Source organism: Microtus oregoni, unplaced genomic scaffold, assembly GCF_018167655.1.
Source record: "Microtus oregoni isolate MIOR12 unplaced genomic scaffold, Mior012 000027F_ref0000203, whole genome shotgun sequence".
NCBI classification, from domain to species: Eukaryota; Metazoa; Chordata; class Mammalia; order Rodentia; family Cricetidae; genus Microtus; species Microtus oregoni.
This window is the reverse complement of record NW_024543086.1, coordinates 14,779,987-14,796,797: the sequence shown is the minus strand read 5'-3', so window position 1 is coordinate 14,796,797 and position 16,811 is coordinate 14,779,987. Positions and strand designations below refer to the sequence as shown.

The 16,811-nt window shown below is 38.9% G+C and overlaps 1 protein-coding gene across 5 annotated transcripts in view; it reads right to left on the bottom strand.

Moving 5' to 3' along the window:
* The window catches only part of Ranbp17 (RAN binding protein 17), a 337,456-nt gene that overhangs the window by 274,676 nt on the left and 45,969 nt on the right, over positions 1 to 16,811 (bottom strand). For 4 of the 5 annotated variants that reach the window (XM_041676345.1, XM_041676347.1, XM_041676349.1 and 1 more), the window contains exons 9-12: positions 13,719 to 13,838; positions 11,428 to 11,574; positions 10,442 to 10,614; positions 6,317 to 6,510 (exon numbers count right to left, since the gene is read on the bottom strand). In XM_041676345.1, the coding sequence (XP_041532279.1) occupies positions 6,317 to 6,510; positions 10,442 to 10,614; positions 11,428 to 11,574; positions 13,719 to 13,838 (634 nt within the window). The remainder of the gene's footprint in view (positions 1 to 6,316; positions 6,511 to 10,441; positions 10,615 to 11,427; positions 11,575 to 13,718; positions 13,839 to 16,811) is intronic. The other variant, XM_041676348.1, reaches the window with a different exon arrangement.

Sequence of the window (16,811 nt, the reverse complement as noted above, 5' to 3'; positions counted from 1 at the left end):
GATGGAAACAATGCAACAACCCCAAATCAGGCCTACACACATATCCCTAGAGACAGGAGAAACCTCATTCCAACCCCGAGGACATGCTTCAATGGTACAGTGCTACTTACTCACCTAGCACACGAAGAAGCCTTGCTCTAAGGAAACTGTTCTGACAACATTAAACTGATAATCCCCTCACCCACCATTTAATACGGGAAACACTCCAGACAAAAAGAGAGAACTATATGCTATTTACAAGAGATGCTTTTTCTGTTTTTGTTTTTTCATTTTGTTTTTAAGACAGGGTTTCTCTGTGTAGCCCTTGCTGTCCTGGAACTTACTTCATAGACCAGGCTGGCCTGAAACTCATAGAGCTCCCCCTGCCTCTGCCTTGCGAGTGCTAGGATTACAGGCGTGAGCCACCACCACCCAGTTTACAAGAAATGCTTTAAAAATAAAAACATTAACAAGGCAGGATATGGAGGCACATGTCTTTAATCTCAGCACTAGGGAGGCAGAGGCAGGAGGATCTCTGAGTTTGAGGTCAGCACTATCTACAGAGTGAGTTTCAGGACAGCCAGGGCTACACAGAAAAACCCTGTCTTCAAAAACCGTTAGAAAAAACACCACCAACCCAAAGCCATAAGCAGACTGGAGGTGAGTGGAAATGTGAGGAGTCAGGAGAGAGCTGTCACACTGACACGACAACAGGAAAATGCCAGCCAATAAGAAATATCACTACCAATGTCTACATGAAACAAAAATTGAAAGCTATTAAAGTCTTTCTTGAATTCAATGAAAATAAAGACTCAACATACTCAAACCTATGGGACATTATGAAAGCAGGGCTAAGAGGAAAGTTCATAGCACTAAGTGCCCACTTAAAGAAAACAGAGAAAACACACATTGGAGACTTAACTGCCCACCTGAAAGCTCTAGAAAAAAAAAAGCAGATTCACCTAGAAGGAGTAGAAGACTGGAAATAATCAAACTAAGGGCTGAAATCAACAAAATAGAAACACAGAAAACAATCCAAAGAATCAATGAAACAAAAGGCTGGTTCTTGGAGAAAATCAACAAGATTGATAAACCCCTATCCAAACTAATCAAACGGCGGAGAGAGAATACACAAATTAACAAGATCAGAAATGAAAAGGGAGACATAACCACAGACACAGAGGAAATTCAGAAAATCTTTAGATGTTACTACAAAAGCCTATATGCTAAAATAATAATTATACTTGCTCAACTTTTATATTTATACTACTCCCGAACTGCTTAAAAATAAAAATAGCATTGTCAAATTAGTCAATCATTAAAATAATATGACACATCTATCCAAACATGAAGAAAAATAAAAATTTTTCACACAATCAAAAAAAAAAAAGAAAAAAGAAAAAAAAAGCCTATATGCCACAAAATTGGAAAATGTTAAAGAAATGGACACCTTTTTAGATAAATACCATATACCAAAGTTAGACCAGGACCAGGTGAACAATCTAAATAGACCTGTTAGTCACGAAGAATTAGAAGTTGTTATAAAAAACCTCCCTACTAAAAAAAAGCACAGGTCCAGATGGTTTCAATACAGAATTCTACCAGAACTTCCAGGAAGACCTAATATCTATACTCCTTAATGTATTTCACAATATAGAAACAGAAAAGTCATTGCCAAACTCCTTTTATGAAGCTACAGTTACCCTGACACCAAAACCACACAAAGACTCAACCAAGAAAGAGAATTACAGGCCAATCTCACTCATGAACATCGATGAGAAAATCCTCAAAAAAATACTGGCAAACCGAATCCAAGAACACATCAGAAAAATTATCCATTATGATCAAGTAGGCTTCATCCCAGGGATGCAGGGCTGGTTCAACATATGAAAATCTATCAATGTAACCCATCATATAAATAAACTGAAAGAAAAAAACAATATGATCATTTCACTAGATGCTGAAAAAGCATTTGACAAAATTCAATATCCCTTTATGATAAAGGTCTTGGAGAGATTAGGGATACAAGGGTCATACCTAAATATAATAAAAGCTATTTACAGCAAGCCGACAGCTAACATCAAATTAAATGGAGAGAAACTCAAAGCCATCCCACTAAAATCAGGAACACGACAAGGCTGTCCACTCACTCCATACCTTTTCAATATAGTGCTTGAAGTTCTAGCAATAGCAATAAGACAACATAGGGGATCAAAGGGATTCGAATTGGAAAGGAAGAAGTTAAACTTTCATTATTTGCAGATGATATGATAGTGTACATGAGAGACTCCAAAAACTCCAGCAAAGAACTCCTACAGCTGATAAACACCTTTAGTAGCGTGGCAGGATACAAGATCAATTCCAAAAATTCAGTTGCCTTCCTATACACAAAGGATAAGGAAGCAGAGAGGGAAATCAGAGAAGCATCACCTTTCACGATAGCCACAAATAGCATAAAATATCTTGGGGTAAATCTAACCAAGGATGTGAAGGATCTATTTGACAAGAACTTTAAGTCCTTGAAGAAAGAAATTGAGGAGGATACCAAAAAATGGAAGGATCTCCCTTGCTCTTGAATTGGGAGGATCAACATAGTAAAAATAGCAATTCTACCAAGGGCAATTTATAGATTCAATGCAATCCCCATTAAAATCCCATCAAAATTCTTCACAGATCTTGAGAGGACATTAATCAACTTTATATGGAAAAACAAAAAACCCACTATAGCCAAAACAATCTTATACAACAAAGGAACTTCTGGAAGCATTACCATCCCTGACTTCAAACTCTATTACAGAGCCTCAGTATTGAAAACAGCTTGGTATTGGCATAAAAACAGAGAAGTCAATCAATGGAATAGAGTAGAAGACCCAGATTTTATCCCACAAACCTATGAACACCTGATTTTTGATAAAGGAGCTAAAAGTATTCAATGGAAGAAAAAAAGCATCTTCAACAAATGGTGCTGGCAGAACTGGTTGTCAACCTGTAGAAGAATATCTATCGCCATGCACAAAAATCAAGTCCAAATGGATTAAAGACCTCAATATCAGGCTGAATACACTGAACCTGATAGAAGAGAAAGTGGGAAGTACTCTACAACATATGGGCACAGGAGACCACTTCCTACGCATATCCCCAGCAGCACAGACATTAAGGACAACATTGAATAAATGGGACCTCCTGAAACTGAGAAGCTTCTGTAAAACAAAAGACACTGTCACCAAGACAAAAAGGCAACCCACTGACTGGGAGAAGATCTTCACCAACCCTGCAACAGACAAAGGCCTGATCTCCAAAATATATAAAGAACTCAAGAAACTAGACTTTAAAATGCTAATTAACCCAATTAAAAAAATGGGGCACTGAACTGAGCAGAGAATTCTCAACAGAAGAAATTCAAATGGCCAAAAGACCCTTAAGGTCATGCTCATCCTCCTTGGTGACCAGGGAAATGCAAATTAAAACAACTTTGAGATACCATCTTACACCTGTCAGAATGGCTAAAATAAAAAACACCAATGATAGCCTTTGCTGGAGAGGTTGTGGAGTAAGAGGCACACTCATCCATTGCTGGTGGGAATGCAAACTTGTGCAACCACTTTGGAAATCAGTGTGGCGATTTCTCAGGAAATTCGGGATCAACCTACCCCAAGATCCAGTAATACCACTCTTGGGAATATACCCAAGAGATGTCCTATCTTATGACAAAAGCATTTGTTCAACTATGTTCATAGCAGCATTATTTGTAATAGCCAGAACCTGGAAACAACCTAGATTTTCTTCAATGGAAGAATGGATGAAGAAAGTGTGGAATATATACATATTAGAGTACTACTCAGCAGTAAAAAACAATGACTTCGCGAATTTTGCATGCAAATGGATGGAAATAGAAAACACTATCCCGAGTGAGGTATCCCAGTCCCAAAAAGATGAACATGGGATGTACTCACTCATATTTGGTTTCTAGCCATAAATAAAGGACATTGAGCATATAATTTGTGATCCTAGAGAAGCTAAATAAGAAGGTGAACCCAAAGAAAAACATATAATCATCCGCCTGGATATGGGAAGTAGACAAGATTCCAGGGCAAAACCTGGGAACTTGGGGATGAGGTGGCATGGGGCTAAGGGTGAATTGGGTGAGAAACGTGAGAAGGGGAGAATGGGGGGAGCTTGGGGGAATGGGATGGTTGGAATAAAGGAAGGGTGGACACGGGAGCAGAGAAATATATATCCTAATTAAGGGAGCCATCTTAGGGTTGGCAAGAGACTGGACTCTAGAGGGGCTCGCAGGTGTCCTGTGAGATGTCCCCAGCTAGTACCTTGAGCAACTGAGGAGAGGGAACCTGAAATGACCCTATCCTATAGCCATACTGATGAATATCTTGCATATCACCTTAGAACCCTTATCTGGCGATGGATAGAGATAGAGACAGAGACCCAAATTGGAGCACCGGACTGAGCTCTTAAGACCCAAATGAGGAACAGAAGGACGGAGAACATGAGCAAGGAAGTCAGGACCACGAGGGGTGCACCCACCCACTGTGACAGTTGAACTGATCTATTGGGAGCTCACCAAGGCCAGTCGGACTGGGACTGAATAAGCATGGGATGAAACCGGATTTTCTGAACATGGCGGACAATGAAGGCTGATGAGAAGCCAAGGACAATGGCACTAGGTTTCGATCCTAATACATGAACTGGCTTTGTGGGAGCCTAGCCTGTTTGGATGCTCACCTTCCTGGTCCCAGATAGAAGTGGGAGGACCGTGAACTTCTCGCAGGGCAGGGAATCTGGACTGCTCTTCATTCTCGAGAGGGAGGGGGAATGGAGTGGGGGGGAATGGGAGGGGAGGGGAATGGGGGAGGGAGCGATGTGTGCGAGGAGGTGGAGGGAAATGGGGAATTTTTTTTGCAACAACTAAAAAAAATAAAATAAAGAAAAAAAAGAAAGATATAAAGTAGTATAGACGACATGCGGACTCATATAACAAGTCCCAGTAATTCAGAAGGGTGAGAGCAGACAATGTGGCACTTGACCAGGGGAGGAATCAGAAAGCAGTAAACTGAGCCAGGAAAAGCTCAAATACCTGTAAATGAAAAGCATCAGTCTAACAAAGACAGTTAAGAAAGACATTCCTTGATTAGAAAATGTTTTTGAGCTAAAAGGAAACTAAAACATCAAGATTTATATGATAAAAGCAATGCTTAAGAAAAAAAAAGATACGAAAGATCTAGAGTCTGCAACAAAACTTAAAAAGTATCAAAAAATCTGTAGGTGTGTATATGTTATGAAACTAGACACAGGAGGAGAGGGGAAGAAAGGTCACAGAATGTATGAGACATAGAAACAGGAGTGACTCTCTTTAGGAAGAGACAGCCAGAGAGGAGCAAAGGGTACGTGGAGGAAGAGGGGAAAGGGAATGAGTAAGAACATGGTATAATAACACAAATATTGGCTATGCCAGTGAAATCCATTATTTTGTATACTAACCTGACAAATAGCAAAAACTATAAATTCTTTCATCTTCCTATTGCATTTTAAAAATTTGAAGAAAAGTAGTCCCTGCTATCTACCTCAAAGTATTTAATGGTATATAAAGAAATAAGTAGGGGGCTGGAGAGATGGCTCAGAGGTTAAGAGCATTGCCTGCTCTTCCAAAGGTCCTGAGTTCAATTCCCAGCAACCACATGGTGGCTCACAACCATCTGTAATGAGATCTCTTGCCCTCTTCTGGCCTGCAGGCATACACACAGACAGAATATTGTATACATAATAAATAAATAAATAAGTAAATAAATAAAATAAGTATACCCTACTTCAGTCAGGTTAAAGACAAAATAATAAGGAAAGTGAGACATAAAAATAAAAAACACAGGGAAGACGGATACCCAAATAATAGTAAAATCTGATGAGGTCTCTTTTACTAACTGACTTTGGCAGAGTTTGCAATCTACTATAGGAAAGATGGGTACAGACTAGCAAAGACAATGATATCACACTGTTTCCTTGAGGATCATTAACAGCTGTTCTACAGAGTCCATGTTGAGTTGTCTCCTCTGTCTCAGAAAAATATTAATAATCAACAGTCAAGTCACCAAAATACCCAATAGCTTTAATAAAATCAATGGTTTACTCAGAGACATTGGGAAAAACAGAACTGTTTACAGCAGGACAGACTGGCCTTGAACTCACAGATCTGCCTGCCTCTGCCTCTTTAACCTAGTGTGGGTATTAAAGAGGTGTGCCACCCAGCTCACAGCAGGCTCTGACAGTGACTGATGGCTCTCCTCACTACAGAACACTGCTGCTCACAACTGTGACACAGACTGACCTTCTTGAATTGCCATATCAACAGCTAGCCCAGAAGCTGAATGCAGGAGCTTTTGATAATTCTGTGCATTTTGGTCAAACAGCTGCACAAGAAGAGTACACGTCTTTTCATATTCACATCTGCTGACTGTGCACAGCTGCTCCAGCTGCTGGAACACGGTAGCAGTATCATCCAGGGGGTCATCTAAGTTATCTCTGAAACACAAAGGACATTCATTCCCTTATAATGTGGTACATATTAATCACAACATAGAAACTTTGCAATGTAAAAGTGCTATGATGAACCAAGAAATAAAAGACAAATGGATTGGAAGGTAAAAAAAAAAAAGTAAAACCGCATATATGAAGCTGATATGACTATGCACACAAAAATTATCAAAAGACCCCCCCCCACACACAAAAAGTTACTAGAACTAAGAAGTGAATTTACCGAGATCATAACAAATGAGCTCAAAACACAAAACCAGCTGTGCTGCTCTCCAATGGCAAAGAAGAAAGGAAAATGGAATATTAAACAACAGTGTCATATGATTTAAAAAGCATGGCAAGCTTGGGAGGGGGCACGTGCCTATAATTCAAGCACAACAGAAGGATCAGGAGTTTAAGACCAGCCTCAGTTAGATGTAAATTTAAGACATTGTTCTCAAAAATAAATAACAATTTAATCCAAAGGTACTAACTAAATCTAACTTAAGTATTCTAAAATCTAAAAGCTGAAATTATAAAGTACTGACAGAAGAAGCCAAACAGCTACAGGAACCAAAGGAAAGATGGACCATGTCTGCTAACCAAGGATCTGATACTGCTGCAGTCCCAGCCATCTGGGATTCAGAACATTCTATCAAAACAGGAATTTCCTTATAGAAATTCACAGACTGGGTCAGACAGAGAGACCAACGAGCACAGTGCTTGCTGACAAGCCTACGGACCTGACCTGGACACCTGGAACCATGCATATAGAGATGGAAGGACAGAGACAACTCCACAAAGCTTTCCTCTGACCTGGACACAGGTGCCAGGCATATATTCTCCTGCACAGAATAATACTTTTTAAATGAAATAAAAAGACTGCCAAATGTATGCTAAATTTTACATGAAGAAAGAAATGATGGGATGGAGAGATGGCCGGTTAAGAGCACTGGCTGCTCTTCCAGAGGACCTGGGTTTAATTCCCAGCAACCACATGGTGGCTCACAACCATCTCTAGGGGTATCTGGTGCCCTCTTCTGGCATAAAGGTGTACATTCAGGCAGAGCACTCAACCATGAATAAACTGTAGGAAAAAAGAAAAAGAAATGAGGTATAGTAGCCAAAATACACTCACAATGCCTGGTTTCAAAGTTTTACCTATAGTAACTAAGACAGGGCACTGGTGGAAAGATACGTGGATTAGTAAGAAGAGTCTCAAAATGGAACCATACATGTGGTGGATTAATATTTAACAACAGTATGAATGAAATTCAATTAGAAAGGACAGTCCTTATCCACATCCAAAATAAACATGATGGAGACAAGAAGAACCTGGACTCTACACATTGTTAACATAATATACATATATACAGACAAGATATACATATAACATAATATAGAAAGCCTGGCTTTTTTGTTTGTTCATTTTTTTGTTTCTGAGACACACTTCCTTTGTAACCCAAGCTGGCCTTCCACACATTACACAGAGCTTGTGACTATGCCCCTCAGTATTCCAAGTGCTCGGAGTAGACGTTTTCACACTCAGAACAAAAATTAACTGCAAATGGATTACACACGTTAAGTGTACATTTCATTTGGTTTGGTGTTTCTCTATATATTCCTGGATGTCCTGGAATTCTCTGTAGACCAGGCTGGGTCTCAAATTCAGAGATCCACCTGCCTTTGGCACCTGAGTGCTGGGATTAAAGGCATACAAAATCTTAACACTATAAAAATGTAAAGGAAAGCTCTGACTTGGAATGAAGCAAAAAAATCCCTTAGACAGGGCACCAAACAAGATATAGAAAACAAAAATAATAAGCAGGAGCTCAGGGAACGTAAAGCGTACACTCTCCTAGACTCAGAAGGTAGAAAGGTAAATAACAGGCAGTGAGAGAGAAAACAGTCTCTACGATTTTAACAAACGAAATGTGAACAGATTATACAAACTTCTAAACTCTCAATCTAAGGAAATAACCCAGATTTAAAGGGAACTAGCTAAATTTTTTTAAAATCATTTTCATTTATATGTATGGGTGCTTTACCTGTGTATATGTCTGTGAACTATGTGTGTGCCTGGTAAACATGGAAGCCAAAAAAGAGCTTTGGATTCTCAGGGTTGGAGTTAAGAGACAGATGGCTGTGAACCACCAGATGGGTGCTGGGAATTGAACCTGAGTCCTCTGAGAAAGAAGCCAGTGCTTAGTTACACAGCTGTCTATCCAGTCCCATGGCAACAAATCTGACAGACAAACAATAAAGACAAAATACAAATTAAAGGGCTGGAGAGATGGCTCAGAGGGTAAGAACACTGTTCTTCCAGAGGTCCTGAGTTCAATTCCCAGCAACCACATGGTGGCTCACAACCATCTGTAAAGAAATCTGGTGCCCTCTTCTGGCCTGCAGGCACACATGCAGACAGAACACTGTAAACTAACTAAATAAATAAATCTTTAAAAAAATACAAATTAAAACCACAAGAAGAGTACACGTCTTTTCATATTCACTACATAACTACTAGACTCACTATAAAACTAAAAAACAACAACAACAAAAACATCAAGTGCAAAGCAATTCAAATTTTCATATAATGTAGGTAAGTGTATGTACAGATGTTAGAGCCACTTTGGAAAATGGTTTGGTAGCTTTTTACCATGCTACCAGGAAACCCTCTTGTATAGATATTTTACACAATGAAATGGAAACTTATGCTCATATGAAACTGTAAGGACTTCTTGAATTTTGCATACAAATGGATGGAAATAGAAAACACTATCCTGAGTGAGGTAAGCCAGACACAAAAAGAGGAACATGGGATGTACTCACTCATATTTGGTTTCTAGCCATAAACCAAGGACATTGAGCCTATAATTAGTGATCCTAGAGAAGCTAAATAAGGAGAACCCAAAGAAAAACATATAGGCATCCTCCTGAATATTAACCTTCAGCAAGCGATGAAAGGAGACAGAGACAGAGACCCACATTGGAGCACAGGACTGAATTCTCAAGGTCCAAATCAGGAGCAGAAGGAGAGAGAGCACGAGCAAGGAACTCAGGACCGTGAGGGGTGCACCCACACACTGAGACAATGGGGATGTTCTACTGGGAACTCACCAAGGCCAGCTGGCCTGGGTCTGGAAAAGCCTGGGATAAAACCGGACTCTCTGAACATAACGGACAATGAGGACTACTGAGAACTCAAGAACAATGGCACTGGGTTTCTGATCCTACTGCACGTACTGGCTTTGTGGGAGCCTAGGCAGTTTGGATGCTCAACTTACTAGACCTGGATGGAGGTGGGGGGTTCCTTGGACTTCCCACAGGACAGGGAACCCTGATTGCTTTTCGGGCTGGGGGGGGGGGGACTTAATTAGGGGAGGGGAAGGGAAATGGGAGGCGGTGGCTGGGAAGAGACAGAAATCTTTAATAAATAAATAAATTAAAAAAAAAAAGGAAACTGTACACAGGAATGAAGCCAGCAGTTTTCCCCATTGCTAAAGAAGTGAACAACCCAAGTATCCATGAACAGTCAATGGGTGCCCTGACACATCCACAGACGGGCTTCTACCTGGGATGAAAAAGAAGGAACCTCTGATACAACACGGAGGGATTCCAAACGCATGTGCCAAATGAAAAACACCAGATTTCAAAAGCAAATACTGATGGCTATATACCTGCACAATAGTCTAGAAATAGCTAAAATAATAGGAAAACAGATTAGTTATTGCCAGAGCTGTGTGCTAATTAAAAAGGGACCAATACTATCTCGAGGGTGATGGTACTATGTTTACTATCATGTGTACGATGGTGGTTATACAACTGTACATGTTGTCAGCACTCATGAAACCGTACACCAACAATGGCGAACCTTAACATTTTACTTCAATCTTTAATAATTCCAAGATAGATAAACATAAGACATTTAATATTTTAATACCTCACAACAATGGCAACAGATTCCAATCGGGAAGTGATAAAAGCCTTGGTGATTTCAGGTGCATAAGTGTCTAACAAGTGGGGTTCAGTTGATTTCACAAAAGGAACCGATGCTACCATTCTCTGCCACAGAGTTAGTAAGTAATGAACACTGTTGGGGGCAAACTCCCAATGCTACAAAGAAACATAGTAAATGTTATTCAAAATGACATTATAGCTTTCTAGACGAAAAATCATAGAGTAAAATTACTGCAGATAAAATTGACTGGGTTTTTGTTGTTGTAAGTTTGTGTTTTTCTGTTTTGAACAAGGTCCTTGTAAAGCCTAGGCTAGCCCTGAATGCATAATGTATCTGAGAAGGACCTTTAACTTTTGATTCTCCACATCCTGAGTGGTGCTATTATAGATACACACAACCATACCCAGTTTACATGACAGTAGGGATAGAACCTGGGGTTCTGTGAATGTTAGGCAAGCATTCTGCCAGCTGAGTCACATCTCTGGCGCTGATAAAATTAACTTTTATTCTGATTATATATCTAAGGACCACACAAATTTCACAAATCAAGAAGTATTCAAAAACTAACATCTTTCATTATGCCACTTACAATAATGACTGCTAAAATAATAACACATTTTCTTAGGATCCAATTCCACTAATATTTTACAAGCACTGAAACCAAGTGGAAACAGAGCTTCCCATCAACTTACAAAGGACTTTTCACATAATACAATCTGCAATTCTCCCATAATGCAATCCATCCTTTTATTTCTTTACATAGATCTGACTATAGATTTAATGACTAGATATTAAACAGAATGCCAATTTTTATATTTTGTGTTGCAATGACTTATTTTACCAAAAACTTTGTAAAGAATAATTATCAAGTACTCAAATATTTAAAAAGAAACTACCTCCACCAAACCTATACCAATAAAATGGTTTTTAAAATTACAGTTTAATCTCAATTATACATTTGTACTTACCTGTAGGCTAGTAATAGTAAAATTAGCAATCAATCCAATAACTTCAGCATACTCTTTCACCAAAACTAATTCTCCCAGCTGATAGTTTGTCTTTAAACGAGCCAAAAATCGACAAAATTCATGATAATTACCAGGATCAGACAAACCCTAAATTAAGATGCAAAAGAAAGGCTCTTCAAGAAAATTGATAAAAAAATCTCCAAGTATTTTTATTAAGTCCCCTGGTTTTCATGGGTACTTACTTTGTGGCAGTTGGGTAGATAACAATATTAGAAAACAAATGAGACCTGCTAAGTTTAGTGTCATTGTCAATTAACAGTAAGAAATCTAAAGTAGAGCTTTTATTTATTTTTAAAAGGAAATTATTTTATTAAATTTATTTATTTATTATATATACACTTTCCAGGATACAGTGCCAGATCTCATTACAGATGGTTGTGAGCCACCATGTGGTTGCTGGGAATTGAACTCGGGACCTCTGGAAGAGCAGCTAGTGCTCTTAACCTCTGAGCCATCTCTCCAGCCCCTAAAGTAGAGCTTTTAGAAGCAGCATCTCTTCAAGATGATTAAATTAAAATGTCTGGGAACTTACTACACAAAAAACATATGCAATGTGGTGTGGTGTGTGTGTGCACGCGCGTGTGTCCTACAAGTGCACCAAACACAGAAAATTCTTAGAATTCAACACTTACTGAGTATCTATAGGTTCTATGGCTCCAAGTTAACTTCCTGCCTCTAACAAAGGTATTCAAACAAATAACTGCGTTAAAGTAACAAAGTTTAACAGAATCTCTCTAAAGCATGCAGGGGACCTTTAGAAAAAAAGGTAAAGGAACAGACCAAAAAAAGGCCTTTCCAGGCAACTATGACTGGTCTGAATACAGTACAGATGTTACCGCTATATCTCAACACTTCGCAGTGCAGCTGGCATATAACCAAATTTAAAAATGAACTGGTACAATAATATTACTTAAAGAATCTATACTAATGGGGATTCTAGGAAAGAAAAATAGTATCTATTATCTAGGACAAATTCCAAAAATACATCTTACAACAAGGTCTTTTAATACACACTTGTGTATTAAATATACCATTGCATACTAAAACGCCAGATTGACTTTTCAGTGAAATATTAGCATGAGAAGGAAAACAGCTTAAGAGAAATAGCTGACACTGGCCAAGTATCTCCCATAATAAAGCTCATAACAGTAAGTTACACAGATAACATATGATTTTAAAGTAAAAGCCCACCTATCAGACCTGAACTAAAATGAAAAAGATAAAAACAAATGCATATGTTATAGATTCCACCCAGGAAGTACTGGGTAAAGAAGATGTGAGCAAGGGGTATTTGGTTTGCACATGAGCAAAATATGTTATATACACAGACAAAATTGTTAGAGTAAATAAAAAATATTGTAAAAAATTAAAATTAACAAAAAAAAATCTCACAGGGGCATGGTGGCACACACCTTTGATCCTAGCACTCAGGGGGCAGAGGCAGGCAGATCTCTGTGAGTTCAAGGCCAGCCTGGTCTACAAAGCAAGTTCCAGGACACCCGAGGCTACACAAAGAAAACCTGTCTTGAAAAATCAAAAACAAACAAACAAAATCTTCAAGAACTGGGAAAACAAACCCAAATGCCTCTGTAGAATGATAATACTTTACTTCTATACAAAGATGCTCCCGAAATTGCCAGTAACAAGAAGCATAGGTAAAGTTCTTTAAGCTATCGTTTATGCCTCTACAGAATGCTATTAGGTAGAAAAACCAAATTAAGAGTGATACAATTACTTGTTAGGCACTCCAAAACCTCTCATGAGCACCTCTGCAAGTGTGCACTGACACCAAAGCTCTGGAGCTAATGCAGGGTCTACTTCTAAAGCTACAAACTGAGGAGTCCACAAGAGGGCAAAAACATTATTTCATACTTGAAGGCAACTTACTTCAATACTAACCATTAATTTAGTCTCCTACTTCAAAAAGCAGACATAAGCCTCAATCACTTCAGCAGTTTGCACACTTACTAGTGACAACAGAGAAAGTAAGTACAGTGATAACAATGCTTGGCTTTTATTCAGTCACTTAAGCCAGAGAGAAAGAGCACCAAGTCACCATCAAAAATATTGCAATATTTTCTAAAAACTAACTATGGCAAATGAGACCTCAGGAAGATGAGTACAATACTATTTTTTCCAGAAACACAAAAAATTAAAAACTTTATTATGTATAAATGAGCAGAAATACAACTTCTATATGCTAAGCATGAGTTAAATCACTTCATAAATACCTGCGGGTTTTCAAGTATCCCTTTCACTCCTCTAATTAAGTTACCGAGGTATCTGGCACGTTCAGGACTGCTGAATAAGGATCTTCTTGTAGAAGCAAACTGAACTAAGCATGAAAGTGCCTAAAAGAGAAAACAACAAAAATCCTCTTTTTTCATTTCAATTTTAACACCTCCCACAAGCCTCTGCCCCATACTAAAACAGCACCTGTAGGCATTCCTCAGGTTATTTTTAAACTCTCAGTCTCCTCTGCTTGGATACTACATTCTTCTCTGACTTTCAAAACCCTGACATTTTTGGTTTAGTTTTTGATTTCAATCTTACAAAGGAAGGGAACACGTGGGCTGGGGAGATGGTTCTGTGGATGATGGCACTTTCACAAAATCCTGAATATGAAGCTGGACATAGCCACACATGCCTGCAACATCAGTGTTGGGGGGAGACAGACAGACCCCAGCAGCTTGCTGGCCAGCCATTCTAGCCAAAAGAGGGGAGCTTCAGGTTCAGGATCCTGTCCCAAGGGACCAAGATTAATAGCTACAGAGAAAGACAACAAGTTCTTCTGGCTTCCACATGCTGGTCCATCTCTGTACAGACACATACACACATACACGTGCACGCACACACAGACACGTACACATAAGCATGCACTCCACATGCACACAAAAGAATTTCATTTTTTTCAAGACAAGATCTCTGTAGTTTTTAGAGCCTGCCCTGGAACTCGCTCTGTAGACCAGGCTGGCCTTGAACTCACAGAGATCCACCTATCTCTGCCTCCCCGAGTATTGGGTTTAAATGCATGCATTACCACCACCAGCTCACACTAAAGAAATTTTAAAAAGGAGGGCTTCATTATGTTATTCTTATGGGGGCGGGGAAGATGTCGATACACCAGTGTTCTTATTTTATTTACATCCTATCCCACCTCTTTGTCTTGCTGGATACCTGGATTCCTCATTCTGATTATTTATCTCCTGTCTTGTACTTTTTATATGTCAAATCTGCCAAAACAGGCACTAGATTTGGATACATTCAGAAGGTTCCCAACCGTTTAAGATACCCATTCTGTCTGTGAACCAATGGACCCCGTGTTCTAAGTTACAGATTATTATAAATTATATATTATGGATCCTGCAAAGGAGAAAAAAAATCCTTGACTGAATCAGGCACATAATTAATTTTTTTGGTTATGAAATATATCCCACACCATTCATGTATCTTACAGGGCTGGAAAATGCTGCTGGAACATTTAGTAACTTTCTGAATGTTCCCAAGCAGGTCTCTGTGACCTAATTATCGTCCTAAGTTCCCAGGCTACTTCATCACTTAGGTTCCTAACTCCAACAGCAGCTACTGCAGTCTGTCTTCACATTAACCCAAAGGACAAGCTGGTCTCTGCAAGCTTTATCTGGGTTCACATATTTACTTGCCCACTTTAAAAAAAAAAAAACAAAAAACAAAAAAAAAACACCATTAGTTTCCAATATTAAAATATTTCTAATAGGAGATTTCATACAAATTGTCTGTGATAATGGAGAGAAAAAGCACACACGGAATCTTTCTGTTTGGGCCGTGTTCTAGTTTCCCACTGCCTCTTATTGTTAAAAAACAAAAACTATCCTCCTTAGGCAACTCTGATACACAGGACTGGGAACCATCAGTGTATTAAAAGCAAACACCAGTACATAGTTTGGGGGATAAAAAGCCCTGAGCTTTAATCTGTGTCTATTCTGCTGCCTTGGTGAAAGTCAATTGGTGCAGGACAATTCTTTATTCTATCAATTATGTTTTACATAAACGCTGATTGGCCAATAGCCAGGCAGAAAGTATAGGCGGGACAACCAGACAGGAAGTAGAGGCGGGGCAATGAGAACAGGAGTATTTTGGGAAGAAGGAAGCTCTTCCTGCAATCCTGTCTAAACCACAGAAGAAGGAGGATGTGACCTGTCCAGCTGAAAAAGGTACTGAGCTATGTGGCTAACATAGATAAGAATAATGGGTTAATATAAGTTATAAGAGCTAATATGAAGCCTGAGCTAATGGGCCAATCAGTTAATATCTAATGTGGCTTCTCTTTGTGATTTTCTTTGGGGTTAATTGGCTGTGGGAACTGGGCAGGACAGAAACCCCAACAAACAGGACCACATGTTACAGTCAATTAGCCACTCTGGGTCTGTTTTCTGTTTTTCAGGTCAACCTAGCAAGACCAGTGTCATTCATCTTGCAAGGTCATCATGAGGATGAAGTAAGATAAGCACACATAACCAGGCATAGTGCTACTTATCACAAAGCAGATGTTTTCTCCCACATTTTTCAATCAGAGGTACTTTTTTTGTTTTATACTAAAACATAATCATATGACTTCATGCTTGTTTAACAACTAAAAGCAATTCTCCTGATGAAAGACAAAAGGATCAAGGCCAGCTGCAGATAAGCACTCTATGAAACTCAGATTAAACCTTACATTAGAGATGCAAAAAAAGACTTGTTGAGTTAGAGATGAAGCTCAACAGTAGAGCACTTAGTGATACTCTTTCTTTTGTGATATTTAAACAAATACAATTTAAATCTTGAACATTTTTCCAGAGACACAAACCTCTAATTACTAGCACCATAGACATTTTTATTAAACTTACATTTTTCCCAACATTGCTAGATCTTTAATACTCAATAAAGATGTTGCTCATAGTCTCAAAGTTCTATGTAGCAAAGAAAATTTCAACATAAAATTGATTGTACAAGAGTAAGGAGAACAAAATTAAGTGAGTGGATCAGCTTTGCTTCTGAGAGATTTCTGATGGAGACTCCCTGCCACACCTAAGACATATAGCCAGTCAGGTTGAAGAACAGTCAGAAGGTTAGAAGAAGGAAGAACTTGAGTGAGGTCTGCCCTGATGAGGGAGTGAGATCTAGGTACAGGTTGGCAGGCTGTCCTGGCTGTGGGTAAGCAAGGTAAGTTAATGGCTCTGAGTTTAATCAAAAAGCAGAATGAACTATTAACAAATTCTGATGGGTAATGTAACAAAATACACTCAGAAATAAAAGAGCTACTTGAGAAACATAACTCAATTAATGCAGAAGAATTTCTAAAG